General features: G+C 39.0%; 2 protein-coding genes across 10 annotated transcripts in view; both read left to right on the forward strand.

Moving 5' to 3' along the window:
* LOC1279364 (uncharacterized) overlaps positions 1 to 25,908 on the forward strand; it is a 102,227-nt gene that overhangs the window by 14,307 nt on the left and 62,012 nt on the right. For 8 of the 9 annotated variants that reach the window (XM_061661979.1, XM_061661978.1, XM_061661973.1 and 5 more), the window contains one exon: positions 7,294 to 7,686. In XM_061661979.1, the coding sequence (XP_061517963.1) occupies positions 7,623 to 7,686 (64 nt within the window). In that variant the 5' untranslated portion in view covers positions 7,294 to 7,622. Of the gene's footprint in view, positions 1 to 6,145; positions 6,313 to 7,293; positions 7,687 to 25,908 lie in introns of those variants that run through there. The other variant, XM_061661980.1, reaches the window with a different exon arrangement.
* On the forward strand, positions 24,210 to 25,290 carry LOC1279363 (prostaglandin E synthase). The gene is made up of 3 exons (XM_319078.3): positions 24,210 to 24,449; positions 24,580 to 24,656; positions 24,941 to 25,290. The coding sequence occupies exons 1-3, from the start codon at positions 24,324 to 24,326 to the stop codon at positions 25,179 to 25,181; spliced, it is 444 nt and encodes a 147-aa protein (XP_319078.3). The 5' UTR covers positions 24,210 to 24,323; the 3' UTR covers positions 25,182 to 25,290.

The raw sequence follows: 25,908 nt of genomic DNA on the forward strand, positions 1-25,908 counted from the left end.
TTCACGCTCACGAGAAATCGTTATCCATGCCAACAACTGGTGTCTTTGTGGGTGGTTCCATCGACCGTACAACGAACAAGGAGCAGGCGCCTCCGTCGTATACCAGGCGTCTCCTTCGCATTTTTCGTTATCACAATCACATCCATTATTGAATTCGCCACAACCATTGGAAGGCGAGAAAGGCAAGCACTGGCTCGTTTGCTCGCTCTTCATCACACCAAACAGGTAGCAAACCGTGTCTCCTTTGACAGTGTCTAGGATGCCTTACCGAAGTAGAGATATATTATGCCATCAACATCAACGAAGAGTTGTGAATGCTCACACATCAACCGGCAATGGCAATGTAGGGCAATGTGTGAAGCGCACAGTTTGCAGAAGGACATTTCATCCGAATTCAACAAGCAACGTATCTAGATCTTACTTTCTCACCACTGGTTTTCGAAGATGCGTTACCAAAATATCAAAACATCATTTGCGACGCGTATGATTCGCATGGTATTACACGCAAGTTCAGCATCGAGCAAGTAGGTTGTGCCTAACTCATTGTGTATGTGTATCAATGGCAAAATGTGTGATGAAGCACACGAAAGGATTGTCAGTGCATCAAGGATAAGGCGCTAAAAAGGCGTAAGAGGAAGCTGCTAGGAGTTTCTGAGAAAAGATAACAAACCCTATACCTTTTTCGTAACGACACAATGTACCATTGACGGCACAGGGTGTATTCGAAGCTACATAGATAAAGATGGTTGGGTCGTTTTCTTTGTGCAGTTTCCGTTCATTGCGAAGTTTTAGGGTGGAAAGTTCGTTGGTTGTTTGCTTCACACCGATTCGCAGTCATGGTTCGTTCCGGGTGTTTATAGGGTTATTTATTTTTCTCCGTTGGACCATGACTAGCCGTTTCTTTTTCAGCTGTGTTTTGTTGCAGAGCAGAACTGAAGGAAGCTTCAACCAAGAGCCAACAGAAATGCATGAATGTACTCTTTGCAGGCGGTCTTCTTACTTTCTTATCGCTTGAACGATGTTGGTAGGATATTATGTACTATTTTTTAAACGTAGATTTGAAATAATGCCACAGCCATATAGGGAAGAAGGTTTGTGCACTTATGACGGGGTGTATTTTATGCATCGTAATGCCATTTGAAAACCATCTGAAAATATTTTCATTGTCAAGTTTTAGTACTTCTTTCATGGTAGTAAGCTAAGGAGAGTGTTCCTCTGTGTTTTGAAACCTCTGTTTTCACTTTAATATTTTGCATCGTTACAGCAGTCGAAGACTGTCAGTCATTTATATCGAGAGGATTGAATATTAAGAGCCATAGCAGTAGTTATAGGAAAAAGAACAAAAAGATAAAAAAGCTTAACACTCGCGTCCTTGCATCTTAATTTAGCGTCCTTGTATCTTAACCTATCGTACTCTAAAAGAACTGAATACTTGCTATGCCTAACTCAGAGATTGGCATCGTTGCTGAAGGAAAATAGGTATTGATTGTATGTAGCACAGTTCACCGAAGATTGGGAGATTGAGTCCATGAGTTTGATATGTTAGATATAGGACTATAAAATCAGGGAGAGCAACTTGTTTGATGTTACTTTTTCATTAACGGGTTTTTCATTGTCTAAAGCTTTTCTTGAACCATTGACAGACCGTATTGCTTTGAATTACGAACGCTTAAGGCATTTTTGGCGGGTTATATTATCTTACCAATTCTAATTTTATCGGTCTACTCTCTGCATAATTCACATAACTAAAGCAAACCTTCTAATTTTGAAAAAATAAAGGTTTGTACTAATTTTACATAAAACATTGAGAAAAATCATGAAATTGCTACTACAGTGAACTCTCTCTTATTTGAGAGGCGATGGGACTGTCGAATAAGAGGGGTTTTCAAATTACAGAGGTTGAAAGTGAATGAAAGGTCCATACAAACAAGAAAGAGTTTAGAGAGACGTTTAGTATGCAGCCTTAACTGTTGCTATAGGAAACTGCGAACACGATTGCCAATTTGAGCATACATCATTCAATAACCATGGCAACACCATACACAAATAAGAGGGACACAGATTTCAGAGGTTTTCCAAATTAGAGGAACAAAAATGTACTGGAAATCAAGGGACTGTGCAAAATGTTCAAATAAGAGAGGTTTTTCAAATTGGAGAGGTGTCAAATAAGAGAGGGTTCACTGTATATGTTGATCCATATTCCGGACAGTGTTGAGCTAATCTTTCAAATTACAGACATCCTAAAAAATCATAAATAATCTTCACATTCCCACACACTACACCTTTTTAGTTTTTACTTATTTTTAAGTCCGGAACCCAATCCTGAGTGAGGAAAGTCTCCTGAATCGACAGGACGTCGGACTTACTGATAACTAGGTTTGGGTGCTGGTTGTCTCTGGTACTCGTAGTTGCATTGAACCGAAGTACTGCTTCGCGTATTTACAATCTTCCCCTTATGACCATCTAGAAATTTGTCGCTGCTATCTTCAAATAACGTTATTTTCATCCAATTATCACTCAGTAAATAAATGATTGTATGTAATAAATCATAATTTCCCCTCGCTGTCTGAAATTTAAAACATGATAATGTTGTTTCGAATCCTGGGCAGAATGAAATCCATTTTTGTGACAATAAGACACCAATATGATAAAACACTGGAGTTTAAACAATGATAACAATATTGAATATATATTTGGCTGTATTTCAAGGTTTGAAGCAAAATTGCTAAGAATGTCTCCAGCGATGAAGTGACCGACAGAAAACACTTATGTACCGTGCCATAAGGGCCTAATATGGGTCAGACAGATTTACAATAGATTCTAGTAAACCAAGTTGTTATTGGAATAGTTCAGAGAGGCCTTGACTCCAACGGAGAAAATCTAGTAAACCAAGGCAATCATGTATAATTATAAAGCGACATGACCAGGGATAAGAAGAAATTCAATAAATCATGATGCATTTCCGGAGTTTGAAGCTGGGCGTAATTTGAATCAAAATGGTATAAGATAAACATTTTCGGTGTCATTTCATCTATTTTTATCAAGCAAAACGTTTATCAACGGATAATCATAATTCGGGTCGGTCTGGTGATACAGTTGCCAACTCGTACGACTTAACAACATGCCCGTCATCGGTTCAAGCCCAGAATGAAACGTGCCTCCATACATAGCTGACTGATTGACTATCCTACTATGTGTAATCAATAGTAAGTCGCTGAAAGCCTAGCCCACAAGTGGTACAGGCAGGCCTTGACCAACAACGGTTATTGCGCCTAAGAAGAAGAAGAATTAAAACTCATCTATTGGTTGAAAATCGCCATTTTTCAATTATAATTCAATATCCACATCCAATGCTTTATAACTTTTTGCGAGCTGCAAATTAAATATTTTCTTCTGAATTTTGCACTTCCCAGTTAGTTACAGCAGAAATTATACATGTTAATGCTAATTTAAATCATATTTGCTGCCTTGTTTGCTGTAATATGTTATTGTGATAGCTGACCTATGTTGAATAAGTGTTATCAATAATGTTTTCCGTTATGTACTTCTGCCTGCATGTAATCAAAATATGGCTTAAACGCTAACGGGGGCGGTCTCGTGGTACAGTAGTCAATTTGAACGACTCAATAACATGCCCGTCATGGGTTCATGCCCAGAATGGACCGTCCCCCGTAGCAAGGATTGGACTATCCGGCTACGTGGCAATGAATTAAGTCCCGAAAGCCTTTGTAGGTCGGCATGTCCGCGTAGGACGTTACGCCAAATAGAAGAAGAAGAAGATGATATGGCTTAAATGAGGGAATATAAAATTATTCAAAATCACTGACACAATCTTGCTATTGCGGGTTCTTTTAATGTCCTTTAAAAAATGGTCGTAAAAACTACTGATTTGAACACGTGTACTCGTGGCCATGACATTGATGTTAACTTTACAATTGAATAAGAACAAATAAAAAAACTCAAACTAAATAAGCGTCAGTATTTCTCATACCATTTATCTCAAATCTCCAAACATGACTCAGCATAACTTGCCAGACATTTATGCTTCCTTTAAATAACTTGAATAATGTATCCTTTAACCTTTTCTCCCCGCAATGCATACAACGTTTTATGTGACACTTGAGCAAACATTCAATTAAAAGCTTCCTTTCAAAATATGCACTACTCGACGTGTACTCACATGCCACCCACAGACTTGTCGCACTTAATTCTTCGCTTCTTGAGATGTTTCGCTCGTTTCGTTGTCAAACATGATTTCGTTTTACGCGGGCGCAGCAAATTATACTCCCGTGTTTTGATTGAGTTTGTTAAAGTGAAGTTTGTGACAGATTTTCCACATCGTAGCTAAAGCATAGGATGTCATGCACAGCATCAAACGGGGGTAGATTTGGTAGTGGGATAAAACTTTTCACACATCCATCTTGCATGCGCTTGCCTGATTCTGTTCGTTTTGATGCGAAAAAAGTTCTTTATCAGCCCTCGAATCTTTTCGATTCGCTTAGCCGTCTTCTTTCAGCGCAACCTGTTGGCGTTTATTTTTAAAACTTTGCGGCTAGGGTAGGGGGAAGCTACGAAAAAGATAAATGCCAAAACGTGGAACAAAATCACGCGGTCTGTTGCTTCAATTTGATTCGCCTGAACGTTTCATTGCTCCGACCGAGACTACACCAAATAATCCTTTTAAGAAGAGAAGCAGACAAACCAAGGCAGCATTTCGGTGGAATACTAAGTACAATCTTTCTTCGTCATACCATTTGCGCGTACCGAAACCCTACCCGGCTCAAGGTTTCGGGCAGAGTGTGTTTGCATATGGGTACATTTTCTTGACTTTTATTTTTCACCATCCATACATCCACTCGCGTTACCTTCCCCCGTTGCTATTCCAAGCACGTCGGCATGGGGAAGGCTCGATGTCAGGCATTCATTAAATTGTTGCTGAATTGTGTCGCATAAGAGATTAGAATATATATTCCATGTTCAGGCCTTAGCGACAGTTTCGGGGAAAACGTTTTGACAAGCGCACACGCATACAGGGCCGGAATGTCTATTAAGCATACCAAGGGGTTAGTACCAAGGTTGGCTTAAAAATTGGTTTAAATTTTTAATAATCCCAATTGACTTTCACCTACCATTCTGTTACGCAGAGGGATAACATATTAAAACTTTCTCCGAAACATTATACAGGGTTGATTCAAAGTAGGAGCAAAGTTTAGCAAAAAATAAACCAAAGTACTTACAGTTTTTACTCACCACTGTAAAATCAGCCCATCACCAAATGATAATCCCAGTAGAATGGCAAAATCTGGTCCGCTGTCACCAAAGGATCATACCAACGTTTCATCTTCTTGCTTCATACATGCCCAAGGCGTTCATGGGAGCGGAGGGGCGAGCACAGAAGGGCATGAATAATCAAAACGAGCAATTTTCTCGTGTAGGAAATCGTGAACACCAAGTGATTTTTATATGTAAGCGAAACCGTGGCACCTCATCATTGGAACCGGATTCCACGCGTGTGGCAGAAATATTCCATCTAGGCCAAGGCTAGTAATGATGTGTGTGTGCGTATGTGTGTGTGCGTATGTGTGTGGAGAAGTTTTTTCGGCGCACGTGTATCTTGGTAGGCGAAAATTTCCCAATTTCAAACATGAATTATTCTCGGCCACTTATCATGGCGTGATGTAGGATTCATCAAGGCACATGCGTTACGTTTGAGTAAGTTAGTTGAGTAAAAGAAAGGAGGATCGTTTGGTTGAAAGTAAAGTATTAAAGAGCTTATTTGGTAGTAATAAATGTGCATAAAAAATCCAAGATTTAATATTATGACTTCGATCTATCAGATAAATTTTCAATGTAAAAATAAATCAATACATATATTTGTATGGATTTTACTAGCTTTTCTTTAACTTACTTTAGCCTACTTTATGTATACCTTACATAACATATGGTTATGTAAGGTATAGTTTCAATGAGTACGTTGAACCCTTTGAATAACATGTACAACACATGTATCAAAATGTAGTTCAAATTTAGAACAATTGTCAGCTAAATAAAACAAAAATATTGCTTAAAGTTAACATCGTAGATTTCTTAAATCATTTCTATTAAGTGAAATCTTCTTTACCGTATTTATTAAATTTCAGAAATCATTCGAAAATCGGTGCCGATTTGACCAACGTGTTAAAAATATACTGCACTTTCTACAACATCTGCACCTTGTAAAACAAATACAAATAAAAAATTGGACAAACAGACCTACCAACACGTGAATAAATTTCCACCTCACAATGCAGCGCCACAAAAAGTGAACAACAAGTAAACACTTTTATGCATCCATGAAAAAAGGCCCGACCGGTAGGGTTATTTGAGAAGATCGTTATACACACCCAAAACCGCAAGGATTCTATGATTTATTCACATAACATCAATTGTATATGTAGAAAATAGGAGAATATGATACGTCCCACAAAAATCTCCTACTCGATCTACTCTGCTTAAGCTTTTGGTGCACTTTTTATAAATTACTTTACCCTAACACTGATCAATTTTGGAACGTTGAGTAATAGTAAATGATAATTCTCAAAAATAAAAATAAATAAACTTAAACCAAAATAAAGTCTGCATGGACCATCTCATAAGTTTCAAAAAAGTCAAATAGTGCGATCCTGTTGTTAAGGAAGACCAACACAAATCTGCGATTAAAGCTCGACAACAAAACAGTCGTTACATTAAACTCCTGCATGTATAAACAAAAACATGAAACACCATTATGTTGCTACCAGCGTTGGGAGGCAGCAATGCAGCAGCAACAGGACCAGTCAAGTCAATAAGCTAACAGGGAATTCTCCGAGCTTTCTATTTATCGGGGTGAAACCAGTTTTGGTTAAGGTGGTTTTGGTTGCTTTCTCTCACCTTGCATATAATGGATCGTGTCCGGAAAACACTTCCTTCCTTTGCATCTTAGGTTGTATTTGTGGTGAAAATTTGTGAGTGCTTTATTCCGTCCGTTCTTGTAGTTTGTGTGTGTGAGGGGATGTTTTTTGTTTTTTTGTTTTGTTTTTGGAGTCCACCGTATAACACTTCAAGCGTAAACTACCATCCCATCAGCACTCGTTGGCACTTCAGATTGGGCGGCAAAAGGTTATCCTTTAAAATACCCTACTGGTGCTTTCTCCATGCAACAGGATTATGTGCACCTCAAAGATCTGTGATACTTCTTTTTTTTTCTGTGGTTTGATCTTCCGCTTTCTCACCATCAAAACGATTTAACAACCTGCCGCTTTTGGTGTTTTGTAGGATCATACAAAAAATGTGAAAAAAGTGTTGTGAAACAGATTTGCAGTGAACTGAAGTTTGTGAATGCATCGGCAACAGAACGTGCACCCAATGAGGTCAGAGTTCTGGATCCTCTAAACGTAAAAGATTGTGTTTGTGTGAGTGTGCCTGTGTGCATGTAAAAGAGCAAATGTGAAACGAGTGAGTGCCGCTACTGCAAAAAACGAGTGTACGTAACCCCTAGCCCGGAAGCTGACCGAAAATCATTCTGAACCTTTGGTGAGTGTGGTGCGCGTTAGTGAGGTTCAGAGGGAGAATCCGAAAAAGAGGGTTCTCCCTTACTGTGGAGCATGGGAACACTTCCGAGCGTAATGGATTTACGGCTTCCCATCCTGTGGTTGCTGCTGGCGGCAGGTACGTGACTCGATGGTTCACTTAAAATTCTTATGTGCTACTTTCCATTCGTTTTAACTGTTGTTTGTGTGCCGATTTCAACTTTGCCTCGACGAGTAAAAGAGAATGTTTTCAGTGGCCTGTTGAACGAAACAATGTTTTAAGAGAGAGTTAAAAATTAAATTATGGCAAAAAAATTAATGTTTTCTCTGACTGACAATAAGGAACTTGACCCTATTTGAACAACAAATAAAATTCAACAAATAAAAATTGGTGCTATTTTGTCGATAAAAACAAAACAACTTATGATATTAACAAGTAAATTTAACTACAAACTGTAGAAAAATCATTGGTTTGAATAATAGTTTATTGTCCAGCCTTTTAGAATAGTTCCCAAGGGCAGGCATTGTTTTCAAATATTTTAAAAACTTTTTGTCACTTGTTAGCGCCTTGCTTCCGGAAACGGAGCAAATAATTAAACTTTCACACGGAAACAATTACTAGCACACACCATATACAATACTGCGCAGTACACTTGTCTGAAAAAATAATCTTCCATTGTTTCCTAATACATATTTTTGCCCACATGCTTTAGGCATCTCAATTAGACCAACAGATGAAACATAAGATATAAAGAAAAACGAATTATTGCAGCACAGTACACTAGTTCGCTGCTCTAACGAGCAATCTGCCCAGCCGTGCTTTGTAAGCCAGTGTGCATTCTACATGGAATAGTAGAGTACGCGCCAGTGTCAGTCAGCAAACAAAGAGAACAAAGCGTATCCATTTTAGCCACGCTTAGCTGTGTTCCGCTTTCGGACACTTGAAGTTATAACGATGTGCAAAACTCAACGGTTGCATGAGGGTGTGATGAAGCAAGCGGAAGTGAAGCAACACTTTCATGGCAGGGATGCAATTCCACGTCAGGTGTGAAAACATGGTATCCTAATTGCTTCAAGATTATATCACCGCTTCCAACCTTTGGCTTTTACTTTTATCGCTTGTTCGCTCGGTTGGTTATGCTTAAAGCTCGCAAGAAGACCATAGTTCAATGAGTGGTTTTGATACTGGGTTTTTGTTTAATTTGTTAGAATAGATTATTATAGTTAAAAAACAATATATTCTCTAATGTTTGGAAATCAACAACATATTTTCACACTTATAAATAATATCATGTGAACTAATCTATAAATATCAACTTTAAAATGGAATTCGTTTTCATTCAGAACACTCAATTAAAGCATTTCATGTCCAACGACAACATCACCGGTGACCATATCTTACATTTGTTGTCATTTTCGCTTCCTGCAGCTGGATCGACTTTCCAGTTGAAGAAACTGAATTAAACCTGCCATGCCTCGGTTGTTTCAGCACAGCGTCGTATCACGATCGTTAGTTTTAATTTGCTTGATATGCTATGTAATTAACAATATGTGCAGTGCGGCAAGACCGAATGGATGGGTAGGTAGAAGATCCTTTCTTCGATGCGGTTTGGATGCAACCAAATGTGCCAAACGAGCTTTAATATTTACACATGCCAGGTCGCCAAGATTGTGCCTTGAACTCGTACGTTCTAGCTGAACCTGTGCCGGAACCTTCTGGAGCTTTCTTCTTTCACATTAGTATGTGCATGTGTGTTGGCGCCATTTAAGCAGCATCCAGCGTAGTAGTACCACCCCATTGCTAGGAAAAATCGGTTTCTCTACTCTTAGCTGGTAGCCTTTAGTATAAGCTAGCTAAAGCTATCGAGTTTTTACATCGGTAAACGTTTGCAACAGAGCACATCGGTTCAGTGATGTGTAAACCGCAAGCATCATCACAGCAATAAGGAAGCTTGTGGCAGCAAAAGTTACCACCAAAAGGTACCACAGGCAGTAAAAAACTATCCCAAGAGCCACCTACAATTTTCCGAGCTGTTCTGCAACCGGCAGTTTGATATTGTGGCTCAGTAGATGGCGCCGTAACACTCATTCTCCAACCTTTCATATCTCAAGTGAACGTGGGAACGTGAAGGTGTGAGTGTATTCAATGAGTGTTTTTGAGGCAAGCCGGCTAAGCGAGACGAACTATGAAAAGAAGAAAAACGTTTGGTTTACAAACATTACAGAAGCATCATACTGTGTTTGCTTGGTGAGACAAATTAGACCAGTGACTGCAAAAAAAAGTATTTTTAAACATTTCAATTATTTGAATAAGAAGTCTCTTGAATAGAACCCATTATCATTCACAAATAATAAAAATGGCATGGTTTTCGGTAAAAACAATTTTAAAGTTATTGGTCTTTAATAATTTGGATTGATCAGACATTATTTGGGGATTTGGGGATATGCTGATAAACGTCGTAAATCTAATGATATCCCTTCTCATCTGAATCTTGGCAATCTCTCTGCATCCGGTACTGACGGCTGCTGCAACCTTCTAGCTGAACATTTTTCAAGTGTGTATGCTGAATCAATCAAAACCAAAGCATCAATCTCTAATAGCACTCATAACACTCCCACCGATGTAATCAATGACAGTAATCTAAACTTACACCTTAGCACAGTTTTACAAGCAATAAAAAATCTGAAATAGTCATATAATCCCGGTCCAGATAGCATTCCAGCAGCAGTATATAAGAAATGCAATACTGTGCTCGGTTCTCTCCTATTAAAACTGTACCGTATATCCATTAAATCATGTTCATTCCCGGACACATGGAAATTAGCTCATATTACTCCTATCCCTAAGAAAGGTAATCGTGCAAACGCTACCAATTATCGTGGAATAAGCATCCTCTGTGCAAGCTCCAAAATATTTGAATCTATAGTCCAATCACATATCCTCTTTATTGCAAGAAACTGCATTATACCTCAGCAACACGGTTTCTTTCCTAAACGTTCTACCTTGACAAACCTTATTTCATTGACTTCCGTTATCACCTCCAGTTTAGACAGCGGTTCTCAGGTTGATATCATTTATACTGACTTTAAAGCAGCCTTTGACCGTATTCCTCACCCTATCCTTCTTGCGAAGCTATCCAAAATGGGTCTCATTGACTCACACATTCGTTGGCTTGATTCGTTTCTCAGCAATCGCTCTTTTCGTGTTAAACTAAACTCCTGTTTTTCCAAATCCTTTTCATCCAAATCGGGAGTGTCTCAAGGTAGCGTGTTGAGTCCTTTATTGTTCGTTTTATTTATTAATGATGTTAACTCAGTCATTCCACACGATTGTTTTCTTTGTTATGCAGATGACCTAAAGGTTTTTAAATCTATATCGTCTGTTGGTGACTGCGTATCGCTCCAAAACACCCTCAACCGAATTGCATCATGGTGCTCATCGAACCAGCTAGTTCTATGCCCCGAAAAATGTCATGTCATGTCCTTCAGTCGTTCACGTTGTCCCGTTACGACTGCTTATAACTTTGAGGGTATAGCAATAAATCGTGTACTCTCGGTAAAAGATCTTGGAGTAACTTTCGATAGCAGGTTATCATTCCTCGATCACATTGACGTTACCGTTAATAAGGCTCGTAAAACAATCGGTATGATAAATCGTTTTTCAATCCGCATAACCGACCCTCTGTGTTTAAAAGCGTTATATTGTTCGTTAGTAAGACCGATTTTGGAATACTGTGTTGTTGTTTGGTGTCCCACCTCATTTACATCGATTGACCGCATAGAAAGAGTGCAGAGATCATTTACTCGGTATATTGTCAGCAAAATGCCCGGCTTCACGTCAGATACCCTACCGGACTATGAGCAAAGATGCCAGCTGTTGGGTCTGGACTCATTGGAGAAACGCCCTCACATTTCCCAAATAATGTTTGTTGCATCGCTCATATCTAATGCTGTGGATTCACATATCATTCTTTCATCCCTGCATTTCTATGTTCCAATTCGTTCCTTACGCCCTCGTGCTCCTTTATTTGTTCCAAATTGACGCACTTCAGTTGGTTTAAATGACCCTTTATTACGTGCTGTGAGATTGTTTAATTCCTGCGCACACCTGTTTGACCATCACCTCTCCTTACCATCCTTCCGATCCATCCTCCGAGCAAATATTTAATAAGTTTAGTTAATAGGTATGTTGTTAAGAATTCAATTCAGAATTCAGAAGAATTCAAAAATAAATAAAAAATAAATTAAAATTTAAAATCTTCCTTCGCCTAACGGAAGATTCTTAAAGAATGTTAAAATCAACATAAGATAAAGTTATTATAAAAAAAACCTTTTCCTTACATACTAGTTGCATATACAAGTATTTGTACGGTACTGTTATAGTCGAGATATGGTCTATTGAAAATTACTTGTGAACAAGTTGACACCAGGATTAACTTTGGCTTCCGCAAGCTATGTAAACATTCATAGAGTCGGAAAAATATTATTCATTATGACACCAGAATATTTGTATTACAATGAACAAATTATTATGCCCTTTCACGTGTGTACCCAAGGAACATTTCCTACGCTTTTTAGGCTTAAACATGTCTTATCAAAGTTTTATCATGATTGGCCTAAGAATTAAATGTCGTAATGCACAATTTTTACTAGCTAAGCAGTTTTTGAAATGCGAGCATCTTTAAAACATTTTAAAACACCTACAAAACCACATATTAAAACCAAAATTGTTGTTTTTTTGGGTGATTTTAATCGCACTGTAGATGTGCTGTAAAGAGCTTCTAAAAACCGTTGATTTAAGATCTATCTAAAACTCAAAGCAATAAGACCATCCTGTCTAATTTTACGCTCGTTAAAACTATAATCTCTTAATACCGACACGTCAGGATTATAAAAAGAATGTTGGAAGAATAGTTGCTAGTTGTCATATTTTTGTACCAACAAAAGTAGCTATCATGTCTGACAAATCGAGCAGAATAAAATCGAGTGGAAGTTTTAGGCGAAATGTAGCTAAAAACTATCTGGAAATTGTGCAAACACATCCTATAAGAATAGTGGAAACATTACGAGCAGTAAATCAGCCTTTTCAAAATGCAGTTGAACAACAAACATCAAACGAACGCCTCGGGAATCCACACAATCTTTACAATTGGGACAACAGCAAATGTTTTTCCCAGCTGTAAATGATGAAATTCATCGCCCAAGTGTAACTCCCGTTCAAAACTCTATTAATAATGATGAACTACTGTACAACGATCTTCAAAGCTGGTCCGTGGGTTTCTACATAAGAAAAAAGGCTATGAAGTCGCTTATGGGTTTACTTGACAAAAGGTTGTCATATTTTTTATTTGGCAGTGGCCATGCACCAATCGGGTTTTCTTTGATACTTTGTAAGACGTACTCGGAATATGTGAGCAGCATCGCTTGAGCCTGCATTATTTTGTCCTGGGTTTCCATTATATGCATTTGGTTATTGATGATGGTCGCGAGCTGTGTTGATTCTAGGTTCTGCACAGTTGAAGCTGGATCGACATAGACGATGTGTGGTGTAGAACATTGACTCTGCTCTTTCAATGGAAGCTGCATTTGATGCTTTAAGACTGAATTAATGACTGTCCATACCGGTCAACTATTCAACTTACAGGACAATTTTGTTTAATTGCAACACTGAATTTCCAATTCTTTCGGGAGCACTACAACGACAGACGCTTTTGTTTATAAGTTTGACACTTGACACGATGAAGCTTCCTAAGACACAATAGCTTGCGCCAGTGCTGCCTAACAGGTTAACATGTTTTACATGTCATCGCGTACAGTGCTGTACAGTCATTTATGCTTAACAGAGCACATGAATAGGTAAACTAAGAGTTTTAAGACTAAACATTGTTTGTTGCCATACATGTTAAATCAAAATGTGTGTGAAAGAGTCGTAAATCAAAATATAAGTGTCTTAATGCAATGGATACCATTTTTATTAATGAAATTGACATTTATTGGTACATAAATGTGTATGCCATATTGAATTTCTGTGTATGCAAGTATTTGATTTCATGCTTATAATTTAAATATTTAATAATACATGACTTTTTTAAACATGATATTACTTTCTGCTATGCTACAATATGGGATTACAGTCAAAGGTTTTTTTTTATTATTTGAAAATAGCAGAACACTCGGCAGTTCTTTTTAATAAATTTTTTTATTGTTATTTATTTATTTATTAAGTGTATTATTATGTCGGCGATTCGTCTAAATTCGAGGTACAATGTAATATTTCACAGTAAAACTTTCTTGGCATTTAAATTTGCCCTTCGGCAATGTTATATTGCTTAACATAAAAATACGACTATTTAATTTGTTGACTTTCACGATTCACAGGCAGATAATGTTATGGTTGTATTTTTATTGTCACTGAAATCTTTCAAGAATAATAATTTCACAGTGAAACGGATTATGATGTTTATCCCATGATTTCATTTTTTATGTGTTTTAAAGACTTTCTAAAGATCATTGAATCTTGTTAAAGTATGATTATCTCAGTCGTAACATGTACTTGGAGAATGAATTAAATTTTCAAGGTGCAAGATCTTTAAGTCTAGAGAAGGTTGCAACGAATAGTTTTAATAGAGTTCTGTAGATGGGCCCTTTCAGGCTTAAAAGAGTTTTATTATGGTTTTATGAGGACATACAAGAAAAACTCCTATGAATTGAATACTTAATGCCATGATAATAACAACATTGTTAGAACTATGATAAAACTTAAAATGTTACTTGGGTATGGTAATGTGAAATAACTAAAAGATTATTGTCCGATAACCATGAACACATTCCACCATCTTTGCAATCAATAATGGTCGATCCCACATACTGAAAGTTGTCAGTTGGAAAGTTACACTTTCTTGTGTATGGAACTACTTGCCTTTGCAATCAGGTTAACTTTGCAGCAGGAGGGTCTTTTGTGCACCTGACAGTTGCTAATAATACGATTTCTGAAAATCATGTTTGGGTAATTGTGGAACCTGCTAGAAAACAAGGTTTTAGATCAAGCGAGAAAGTACAAAGTCCTTGGCAGATAGCCTAATTTGTAAGAGTGTGAACTATTTGATCTGATTCATCCAAACGAAACGAGTTTGCTGATACATAAGTTCGAAATAGTTATTGTGTTTGTGACATTGTGATTGACTGGGGCAGAATGGATTGAATTTGATGTTTTCTCAAGAAAACCATATCGCAAGAAGGAAACAATGTATTATCGAAAGCTTTTGGGTACATTTAAGTTGGCAGAAACTATTATGCTTTGATCATCTGTAAATCTCCTTCTTCTAAGGATCTTACCTTACAAATCTCTTTTGTTAATCGCCCTGCCGTAGAGAGAATTCCATGAAATTCAGAAATATTAATCATTTATGGTTTTGCGTATTGTAATTAATTCATGTACCTACATGTTTTCCATGCTTCTAATTTTGGAAGCATAAAGAGATAAAACTAAATGAAGAGCTTAAAACTATTTCACCTATAACGCTTCTTCTTGTTGGCGTAACGACCTCATGCCGGCCTACACAGGCTTCCTACACTTATTGGTACCACGCAGACGAACAAGTGATTCTTGTTACGGGAGAACTGTCAGGTTGGACATCGATTCTGGCTGTAATCGGGCCGCATATATAGGAAACCGTATCTTAAGCCTAATATTCAACAGGTGTTAGAAACTGAACAACAGGTTGGCCGATCGTACCACGAGACCACGAGTCGTCAACTTGTACGAATTAATGACATGTTCGTCATGGATTCAAGCCCCGAGTGGACCGTGCCCACATAATAAGTACGACTGACCATCCTGCTATGGGTAATTTATAAGTCACTGAAAGCCCAGCTCACAAGTAGTGGTACATGCAGGCCTTGACCGACAACGGTTGTTGAGCCAATGAAGCGGAAGAAGAAGAAAAATAAGATGATAGAAGTTAGAAAAAAGTGATGAGGTCGAAATCATTCTACGATAGTCGCCACATTATCATGTTCTTACATATGAGCTTCAGATATCAATTTGGACTCGATCTAAAGATCGATCGGTTGGCCGGCAGTGGCCAAAGTTAGAATTTTATTTTTTCTGCACTCCAATAACTAGCTGCAAGCTAGCTGGGAATCGATAAACATCACCGATCTTTTTGTTTCTTTATCTTACTTCCAGTTGATCATTGTGTTCCTCCGTCAGCCGTTAACGATATTACCTTTAATATCAGCAAAGAGAGAAATTCAATTTTCCTGCGAAGTCTTTTTTGTGCTTCCACACTGTTCGCAAAGCACGCTTTTGTTTACACATTTTTTTCTTTGTAAACCAGCGACCAATCAGCAACCATGGCTTTATTTGATTTTTGAGTAATTCGAATGTCAATAACCATTCTGGAATGACATCATCATCCTTTAATCATTTATTTGTCAATATTGTTTTTAGCCGGTCTCGTAGTACAGTCGTCACCTCGTACGACTTAACAACATGCCCGTCATGGGTTCAAGCCCCAAATGGACCGTGCCGCCATACGTAGGACTGACTATCCTGCTATGGTAACAATAAGTCACTGAAAGCCAAGCCCACAAGTGGTACAGGCAGGCCTTGACCGACAACGGTGTTGAGCCAAAGAAGAAGAAGAAGATTGTTTCCGAAGTTTTATTAAAGTTAACTGTGTTTAAGATTCATCGTTCCCAATAATGTTTTCAGCAGAAACATTTTGCTGTAGGATAATCTGCAGGGTTAATTATTTGCAATGTTTTAACTTTTATAGGCGAAAGGCCATGAGAGTGACAAAATGCTGACAACTTTTTTTAAAACGTGAGCTTTTGTCACTTTTTTGAGCTTTTGTCAAAATTTTGTAACCTGGAGCAGCCAGGAAATAAAGTTGACAAAAGTTGACAAAAAGTAACAAAATTTCACGTTCGCGAAAGCAAAACAAAATTTAACAAAATGACAAAATTTGACGTTGGAGCTTTTTGTCGCTCTTGTGTAAGTTTTTGGTGCAGCCACGAGAAAAGCTCTTTTTTGCAATTGACAAGCAATTTTGACAAAGTTGAAAATTTTTTCAACATTTTTTCACCTCCGTGGCCACGCGCTATATCAATTCATATCATGTTAAATATTTTGTATAATCATAAGCAATATCAACACACACAAAATCGTAAAATATTTGAAGAATCCTCATATTTAGAAAAGGTATATCAATTAGAACTATTTCAATAAATGTTAACTTACACACCTAAACAATGAGAATGAATTCTTCAATAATTAGATGACTTTAGCAATCATCTGTAAAAACCAGTGTTTTTTTCTGATTGAAACATATTGTATCAAATTAAACTAAAAACCGAACGAGAATGTACTAGTATTCGTCAAGTTACCAGTAAGCCTGTTTGAGTAAAAGTTTTCACTCGTTCTGTCAATAAGTGGCGTTCAAATTTGGTTATAAAAACAGGCTATGAGAGCTCTTTCACACCGGACGAATGTGACAGTTCGCGCGTTCGACGAACGCCAGTCCGGCTCAGTCCGGCTGTAGCTCAATATACCGAAATATGCACGATCTCTCGTTAAGTGATTGGCCCTCATTGGTCTTATCACTGATCTTATAAACTATCTAAGTTGTCTTGTTGTTGTTTTGCCACTTTTTTGAGCAGGTACTCCATTCTAATTCTAGCTTTGAGGCTAAAATAATCTAGGATGAAAATTGCTGACTAGTTTTGAGTGTGGTTTTGTATGGAGTGTTTACATGATTTCAGCCTCTAACTGTCAAACTCTATATAAAAAAGTTGACTAGAATCGTGAATGATCCCATTTTTAGTTTTGAAACCAAATTGCCTGGTTAAATATATTAATCCTAATTAGATCATTGATAGCAAAACTTAGCCTTGATTTGCAATTCCACAACATTGGAATTGGCTCATTAATTGACGTATCAGATTCCTATGCCGTGTTTCTACGAGCCGAAGCGCACCGAACCCAGCACGATTATGACAATTGCTTGCCAATAGAAAAATCGATACGATCCCAGAGCAGGACAGGAGAGACATTCCATTTAACGCGGGCGACTGCAGGACTAGGAGAAAAGATTCGTAATCGTGCTAATTTTCTTCATGTTTTGCAGCGTCAAAGAAGAAACAGTAGCTAAAACAGCAAAACCGTGGCAGCAAGAATGCTGGCTTCATAAAAGAACCTTGCATCCAACAAATCAGCATGCTATAATGGTGGCAACCTAAAAGCAACAGCAGATACTGTGCAGGAAGCGGAAACAGTATGAACATTCACAACCAGGCTAGTCTGAAAACATCACAGCACCAATTCAAAACACGAGTATCCCCGGCAGCATAACAAAGATTGCCAATAAAAGCGGAATCGCTTCCAGCTCGCCATTTCTTCGATTGCTGCACGAACGCACCAGAAGGATAAACTTAACCTTCCTCCCGTTTTCCACCTTCTCGTCTGCTTTTTGTCCGATTTTCCTTCCCTGCGAGGCACGAGCATACAACGAAGAGCTGGCTTGCGGTATAAAAATTGCCGGGATTCCTTCGAGTTCAGTAAATTGGAATTTTCCCTCTCTAATTATCTCACAACCATCAGCAGGGGATCCTGAAGGAGGGCCACGCGAAAGCGTTTCACAAATCCACCGTTCGCTAGGTTGAGCTCTCCACTGCCACTCCTTGGGAGTTTCCTGTTAAAGCAAACCATCGATAGTTCTACTACTCTTCGTTGAAAGACAGGTTCTTGTATGTTTTTCAGAAAGGGATGCCGAGATTGCTAAAATTATGTGGCTTCGCACGAGCGAACCCGCTTCTATTCGCATTTAGTGGCTGAAGAAGAGCTTTGCGTCTCGAAATGACTCAACAATGTTCTTCCGATGGAAGCTGGCAACCTAGATATACGAACGACATTAACCAAACCCTCTCGGTTAGCACATCACCGCACGCCATCCGTTTGAACTATCCTTGCTCCCGATTCGCAGGGTAATGGAGCTAGAATGAAACGTGAGATGTTGAAGCAAGAGTGTAGAGAAAATGGAAGCGATCGACTCTTGATTGCTGTTCAATGTTTACTCATTCATTATCCTCATCATCATCATCATCATCAGCCGCGTCGGGGCTTTGAGGAGCTTCTTTTCCTGAATGCTTAGCATCTTCACAGTGCAATCCTTTTCCATCCCGGCGTCCTTGGAGAAACACTCCAAACACAGCCTAAAGGCGATGAGCGTGACTCGGCACGATCGTTGAGCGATTTGAAAAGCCTACCCGTCCCCACACTCTCAACTAGTATTCACAAATACACAATCGCTGAAGATGAAATAGCAGAAACCTTGAGCACCCGTTTTAACGCACATCATCGCTAATTCCTTTTAAACGGGGCTCGATTAGAATCTCGATTAGAACATGTACTTTTGCTACGGCCCGGCACAACCCATGGTGGGCCTTGGTGAACATGCATTCGCCGTTCGGGCGACCACGCGCCTCGGTGCAGTTTGATGACTTCTAATGGCCGTTTCGTGATCTGTCGTGCGTTAAGACATAATCAAGTCGTCCGACTACCATTCGGACTGCGATCGAAACCTCCGGGTGCGTAGCCGCAGATAGCAAATCCACAAAACAGGAAATATGTTTTGCAGACTTGAGTGCTCTCTGGCTACGATGTCTATATTTCTACTGAGCTACGGTATCGGCGCATTTTCCGGTACCGCTGGCACAGTAAGGTGTTTCCTCCCTGAAACACGGTATGCTCGATACTGACGCAAATCGGAAATGTCACCATGGGGTTTAGTACAGCAAAAACCTCCGTCCTGACCTTGCCTTACCATGGGATAGCAGTGTATCGGCGGAAAAGCAATTAAATGATTGATTGATTGCTTTTCTTCGAAATGAAAGGCACTGGAAGAGGTGGTGTATGGGGAAAGGCAATGCGTTAAATTATTATCTCATGTGAAGTGAGATGGAAATCTTAATCGATGTCGCACGCGCTAATGAAATAAACATTTCATATAATGGTGTAAAAGGTCAGCACATGCGAATCTATAATTGAAAATTGACTAATAGATGTTTAAACATGTGCATACGTAAAATTTGTCTGTTTTTTCATTATATGTTTTATAGCGATTTGCCATTGAACTGTTTTTGAACGTTTTTCAATTTAATGGTGCATTTTTCAGTTAACATAAGTGTAATTCTTATGAAATATAATTCATAAAAAACTCTGAGTTTCCATTAATTTTGTAAATGACTATAGAACTACTAAATTTGTGTTTTATTACACTGAGCATTCATTCGCCTGTATTTAAGGGATTTCAGACGCCAACAAGTAGGCACCTAGCCCGTTATCATGGATATGTAGAATCAAGAGACCAGCCCAGACGATGCCGAAAGGTGCATGAATGTTTTCTGATATATTCTAGACGTTTGATTCTATATTGTTGTGTTATACAATGATTATTTTTGTCATTATGTTCTACATTCATTATTTTTGTCAAACAAAATCTAACATTTTTGATGGCTTAGTTATACAATCAAGGCCTGCCTGTACCCACTGGTCAAGTGAGCTTGGCCTTCTTTGACTTATTGCTACCATAGCAGGATAGTCAGTCCTACTTATGGGGGCACGGGCTGTTCGGGGCTTGAACCCATGACGGGCATGTTGTTAAGTTGTACGAGTTGACGACTACCAGACCAGCCCGACACATTTGCTAAGCTGCCAAAAAAGGGTGCTCAATTTGTCATAAAACATCTTTTGTTTAATATTTATTGTGTCTACTGTTGTTTATACATGTTGTTACAAAGTTTTTATAAAAAGTAATGAATTTAAAAAAATTATAAAAAATCTTTAAATCTATAAACCATTCCCATTCAACCATCGTCTCTATCTTCCATTGCGAATGAGCACAAAGCAAATCTTGCTACCGGCCAAATACAATCTGGTTCAACATAGTCTCGCGAAACCACTCTGATTATTTGCTATATTAAAAACCAACAAACGTCTCGGGAATTATATTGGAAGAAAAAATAACCACCATTAAAGATAAAATAAGCTTACAGTTCATGTTTCGGGCGAACGTTTTCCACAATCTTTCACTCTCTACTCCTCTGTTTCCGCGACACACCTGTTAGTGTCGTGCAGTTTCCGTTTGTGGTACATTGGAAAGCTTTTGCGAGCTCTGGCCTACTATTGCACGGAACCAATAGAGGGATATAGGGAGAGCGAGAAAGAGGTAGTGTATATTGCTAGCACCAAATGTCGAGCAAAAGTGGGGTGACAAGCGCGAAGCGCAGTGAAATTCAACGCCAAGCAGAAAGCCTGTTCCAGCTCGCAGGAAGTAGCGGGATAGCTTAAGGAGAGTGAGAAAGGTAATGAAATAAAAACACCCACTCAAGGCGAAGCGACCTTTTAAAACGAGATTATGCTAGCCAGAGCCATCGACCAGCATTTCCCGTCGCTATCGTGTTGGGTTTGGTTTTCGGCTATACCACCACATCTTCCCGCCGCCCCACCAGTCTTGTGGAGGACGTTTTTCCACGACGAAACAGTATGGACGCTGTGAAATCGGGCAAGGCCAATGCAAAGCCCGTCGTCTGCAATCTGGCCCAAGCTGGCGATAATAACTTTTCTCACCACCCCAATCATCCCACCACACTACCATTTGACCATTGTGTGTTTTTGTCTTCTTTCCACAGAGCACAGCGCACTTAATTCGCTTCATTCCGTCTCGTTTTTCCCACACTATTCTACCATCCTACCAGCCTGACCGTCCTTTTTTTGATACTCATTTTTCACCTCCCTTATTGTATCCTTTCTTCTGGTCCGCTGCTTCCTGCTAACCGGCGTTTCATCTTCTCTTGTTTCGCCTTTCCAAAGCCTTTCTCGTACTGAATTTCAAATTGCAGGATTTTAATATTCTGTGGTATCTTACTTTTTCATACACTGCTCGCTACGCAGACGACGAGGTTTGTTTGAGTTTTGGATTAACTTTTACGAACCCACTCACGCCCATCCAATCGTTGCTTGCTTGTCTGTGTGCGAAGCTACCGTAGGACAGCCTCGCGACACACCCTAGGTTAATGGAAGCAGTTGGCCTCAAAAAGGATTGTGCTGCAGTCGGTTTGTGGCATATTTGATAAAAAAAATCGTCAAGTTCGTACATATTTTCCACCCAAACTTTGCCTTCCATGCTCATGCCACCGACGCTGGTGCACTTTTATTTTGATACCATATTTTTACACCATCAAAGATGCACTACAGATCCTTGCTGTTGTGATCCACTAGAGGACTGAAACAGATCACAAAAGTGAGCAAATGGCATAAATTATGATGATACTCTCTGTGTCAGCCGTGGTGAAAGAGTAGGAGAATGATAAAAGCTTAACCACCAGCATCATAATCGGGTCATTCTCTCGATGGTCATCGCTTCATGGTGTCTTGTGAGGTTATCTAACTGGCATAGGAACCTGCCACAAAAGTAAACGCTGACAGCAGGGCTAACACCAAAAGAGCTAAAGCACTTGGCGAAGTTCTATATCCTTCAGATGTTGTACAAAAATTTGAATATTGTTGGTTTCGAATTTATTACGACCGGAGTCAACTCTGAACCGCTTCGCCACGATAAAAGTGATGTGGTTTTATGTCGTTGATAGTGAGTGAAGTTTTGCACATTTTGACGGGGCCTGTGAGGGTGAGAGTGATTACTTACCACTCGGATACACGAGGGGGCCGGGAGCGTTATATGCTATTTAGAGAACTGCAGTTTCATGGTGACCTTTTCAGGGTGTGCTGAGATGTCATTCAACGGTTATGGCCACTTTAGTATAGTTGCTGATGGAGAGTAAAAAGATAAATTGCCTCACATTAGATTATCATTGTAGTGGAAGCGGCAGCTTAAACATATGTAAATGGACACTAAGGAAGAGGGTATTTGTGAAACTGATAATAATAATAATAATAATATAAACTTCAACTACTGGTTACGATGTTTTTGTGAAACGGAAGATCAAAGTGATGAAAAGTGTTCTGTGCAAGCTGCAAATGTCATCAATCATGCCGAGTAATGCATCTAAGAATCTATTTATTGGGGTCTTTTACGATACAAGTTCAGTTATAAAACAGAAATTTCAGCGTGTCAGTGGAATAATATGTATCATCTGGGTTATTTTTACCAGGCCTAATTGATAGTTGCGATCCTTCATATTGTAACTTGTTGACTATTGTGGACAAACAAAAATAAATGACAAAATCGTTTTATCATCCATGTTTCAGTTTGAAATCAATTATAATACATTTGATACATTTGATAACATTATTTCAAACTGCATTATTTATTTATTAACAAAACCTATACGTGTAAAAAAATCAATCGATTGCATTTTTACAGACTGAATTAGTCTTGGCCAGCAGTCGAAAAACTTTTGAGAGAATTAGCTTAATGATCAAATGTTGCGGGCCAGGAGAATACAGGTTTTTTGTACATACATTTTTGCTATTAAATTGTAAGGATTCCTCAGTTAAGGATCGGCTACATAGTGCGTTACTAAAATGTGTTTAAAAGTTCAAAACAACAAAACAAGAGCATTACCGTTTTTTAGTGAACCCCTCCTCCCATGTTGCCAAAACATTTTTGGGGATTTTTTAAACTTCTTGATAAACGTTATACTCTTAAAAGCATCGTACACGTAAAAACAACATTAAGGTTTTTTTTTCTAAATATTCGTTCTCATTTTCCATTGGAGATAAACGTTGTCATGTAGAAGCAATGTAAGTGTAACATACGTGAAATTTGACAAGTTTGACTATATTGATTAGCCGTCAATCCATGTTACGATCATTAAATTTGGAAAAGTAGAATTCTAAAAGATCAGTAATTTGTATACGAAGATAGGAATTTTAAGACTAGCAAATGTTTTCACAGGCCGGATTTAATGTTGAGGCAGGCCGCATTTGGCCCGGGAGTCAGAATTTGTAAACCGCTCGTTCTAGGTATGAAGTGTGATGCGTGATGAGCTTGATGTGTGTTTTTTATGAACTTTAGAACTTATGTTAGTCGCAGTTTTATCGATTCAAACTGCTTTTGTAATTTTGGATGAGAAGGCCCTGTTAAAAAATACTACAGGATGTAATGATTATGTATTAACAAGGTAGTATTTAAACAATATCTGATATAAATGTCTACCAGTTATTCTAAACATTTTATGATTGCATTTCAAGAACATCAAAATATGTTTGCTTTCTTTTTATAAAAAAACCTAGTGCTTTTTGTACGAAAATATTGTTTGTTTTACACAATCGTTTCTGTACATTTTTCTTCTGGACATTCCCGAATCGGGCGTTGTGGGAGGACTTACTTACAAAATCACAACCAGTTGATTTAGTAATTTATTAGCTCAATATTAATGAGCTAATGTTATACTGAAATGCTTCGTATCTTAAAGCTACCTTCATAATAATCATCACTCATCCTTGACTGCATAAATTGCAATAATTTCACGCGCTTAACGTATGCACATAAAATCACAGCCTTCCCTGTATATCGCTCACTTGGCTGTCGGTTATTATCTGCCAGTCACCGTTTCGCACTCGACTCTTCTGATAAGCCTCTCACTATACTTTGATAAGAAAAACTAGATTCCATGGGTAAGGCCGGTTGAGCCCGAGTCCCTTCAGGCGCTTAGTATTACTTCACCTTTCGTGCGATAAGCATTCCGTAACAGACGGGTCCGGTCTTCCGGTAGATTGCTTGTGCCGCTTGTATTGAAACCGGTATCATCACCATGTCGCTAGTGTTCGGACAAGTCGAGCCGGCCGTTTTTCAAGCCTATGCCTTTTGGGCAGCCGTACTTGGGCTCAAGATGCTGCTCATGTCTGTGCTGACTGGCCTGAAGCGTGGCTCCAAAAAGGTAATGAAACGCTCGAAATAAAGCAAAAAGACGAAACACTGAACACGCTCCCTTTTCTGGGTTCTGGGTATGTCGGTACGTTAATCCCCGATTTGTGAATCTCACCGAATGGGCTGGCTGCTCGTTTCAGGTCTTTTCGAATCCGGAAGACGTTAAGCCGGGTGGCAAGGTTGCGTATGACGATCCGGATGTGGAACGTGTTCGACGGTATGTAACGGCTGCCAGCTGAACCTTTGCAATGTACACGTTTTGGCTAGCTTCCCAGTGCAGACGAACTGGAAGGGAAGATGGTTTTGGTGTCAGATTGAAGCTAGTGGTTGTGCTGGAATTTTTTCGAATCCCTCCTGTGCCACGGAGCTGCAATTCAGATGCAACACATTTCCATTGCCATATTTCTGCGTGGTTTCCTTGCTGTTTGTGGTCCAGCTGCTCGAAATGCTTATCGGTTGGGATGTTTTAACCTCTCTTTCCTGTTTTGTGCATTCTTCTAGCGCCCATCGGAATGATATGGAAAATATTTTACCCTACTTCATCATCGGCTTCCTGTACATGTTCACCAATCCGAGTGTGACCGTTGCGACCAACCTGTTCCGTCTAGTAGCGGTCGTTCGCATCAGCCACACGGTGTTTCACGTACTCGTTCCAGTGCACAAGTTTCGGGGTATGTCCTGGGCAATCGGTTTCTTCACGACCGCCTTCATGGGCGTACAGATAGTGCGGCATTTTCTGTAGAATTCTTGTAGAAACACCTCTACTCGTACGGAAAGCACGAGAATAAAGCTTGCCCCTCTATGCATACGGAGAACTGCCACTGGTTCTTTGGGTGTCAAAAAGCTCTTCAGCCTTAAGTGTACTTAAAATCCATTCTTTCTGCAAGCAGTCAGTCCCACCGAGTGCGGAAAGCGTGCCACCAGCGTGAGTGTGCATATTGAAAGAAAAATCATTACTATTCAGTGCGCATTTTCTTAAATCGACTCATAATGGCTGTGAAACGATCAGTTTTCAGTTTTGCAGTGCCCCTCAGACCATACACTCTTTGGCACGTTCAGCAACGGTTCAAGAGTACGTTATGCTTGTCTTCCAAATACTATTTTCCCATCGAAATCTTTGTGAAGTATGTATGTGTTTAAGCGGATCCTAGCCTGCAGTGTGGCTGCATTGAATGCAGATGTTACAAGGACAATGGTGCCCAATATTTGGAATCCTGGTGTAGCTAAAATGTGCTCATAAGAGTGTTCAAAAGTATCCTACTGCTCTATTTGTATGTTTTTGTTGTTGTTGCACCTCATGCTGTAATCGTTGGTTGGTGAAGATTGAAAAGTGATGCTATTGCGTAGAAGAACATAGGAAGAGAAAAAACACGATGAAAAGATTGCTAACGTGGCTTTATTTGTAAGTGAAGCTATGAAAACAATTGTTTTCTAATCTGGAACATCACGTAGCTAGAAAATAGACACCA

The sequence above is a fragment of the Anopheles gambiae genome, chromosome 3 (genome assembly GCF_943734735.2).
Source record: "Anopheles gambiae chromosome 3, idAnoGambNW_F1_1, whole genome shotgun sequence".
Taxonomy (NCBI): Eukaryota; Metazoa; Arthropoda; class Insecta; order Diptera; family Culicidae; genus Anopheles; species Anopheles gambiae.

Bases quoted from the DNA above. Each gene is read 5' to 3' on its own strand.
- LOC1279363 (XM_319078.3), top strand. From the start codon at position 24,324: ATGTCGCTAGTGTTCGGACAAGTCGAGCCGGCCGTTTTTCAAGCCTAT. The intron at 24,450-24,579 runs GTAATGAAACGC...TGCTCGTTTCAG, and splicing joins TGAAGCGTGGCTCCAAAAAG to GTCTTTTCGAATCCGGAAGA. The intron at 24,657-24,940 runs GTATGTAACGGC...GCATTCTTCTAG, and splicing joins GATGTGGAACGTGTTCGACG to CGCCCATCGGAATGATATGG.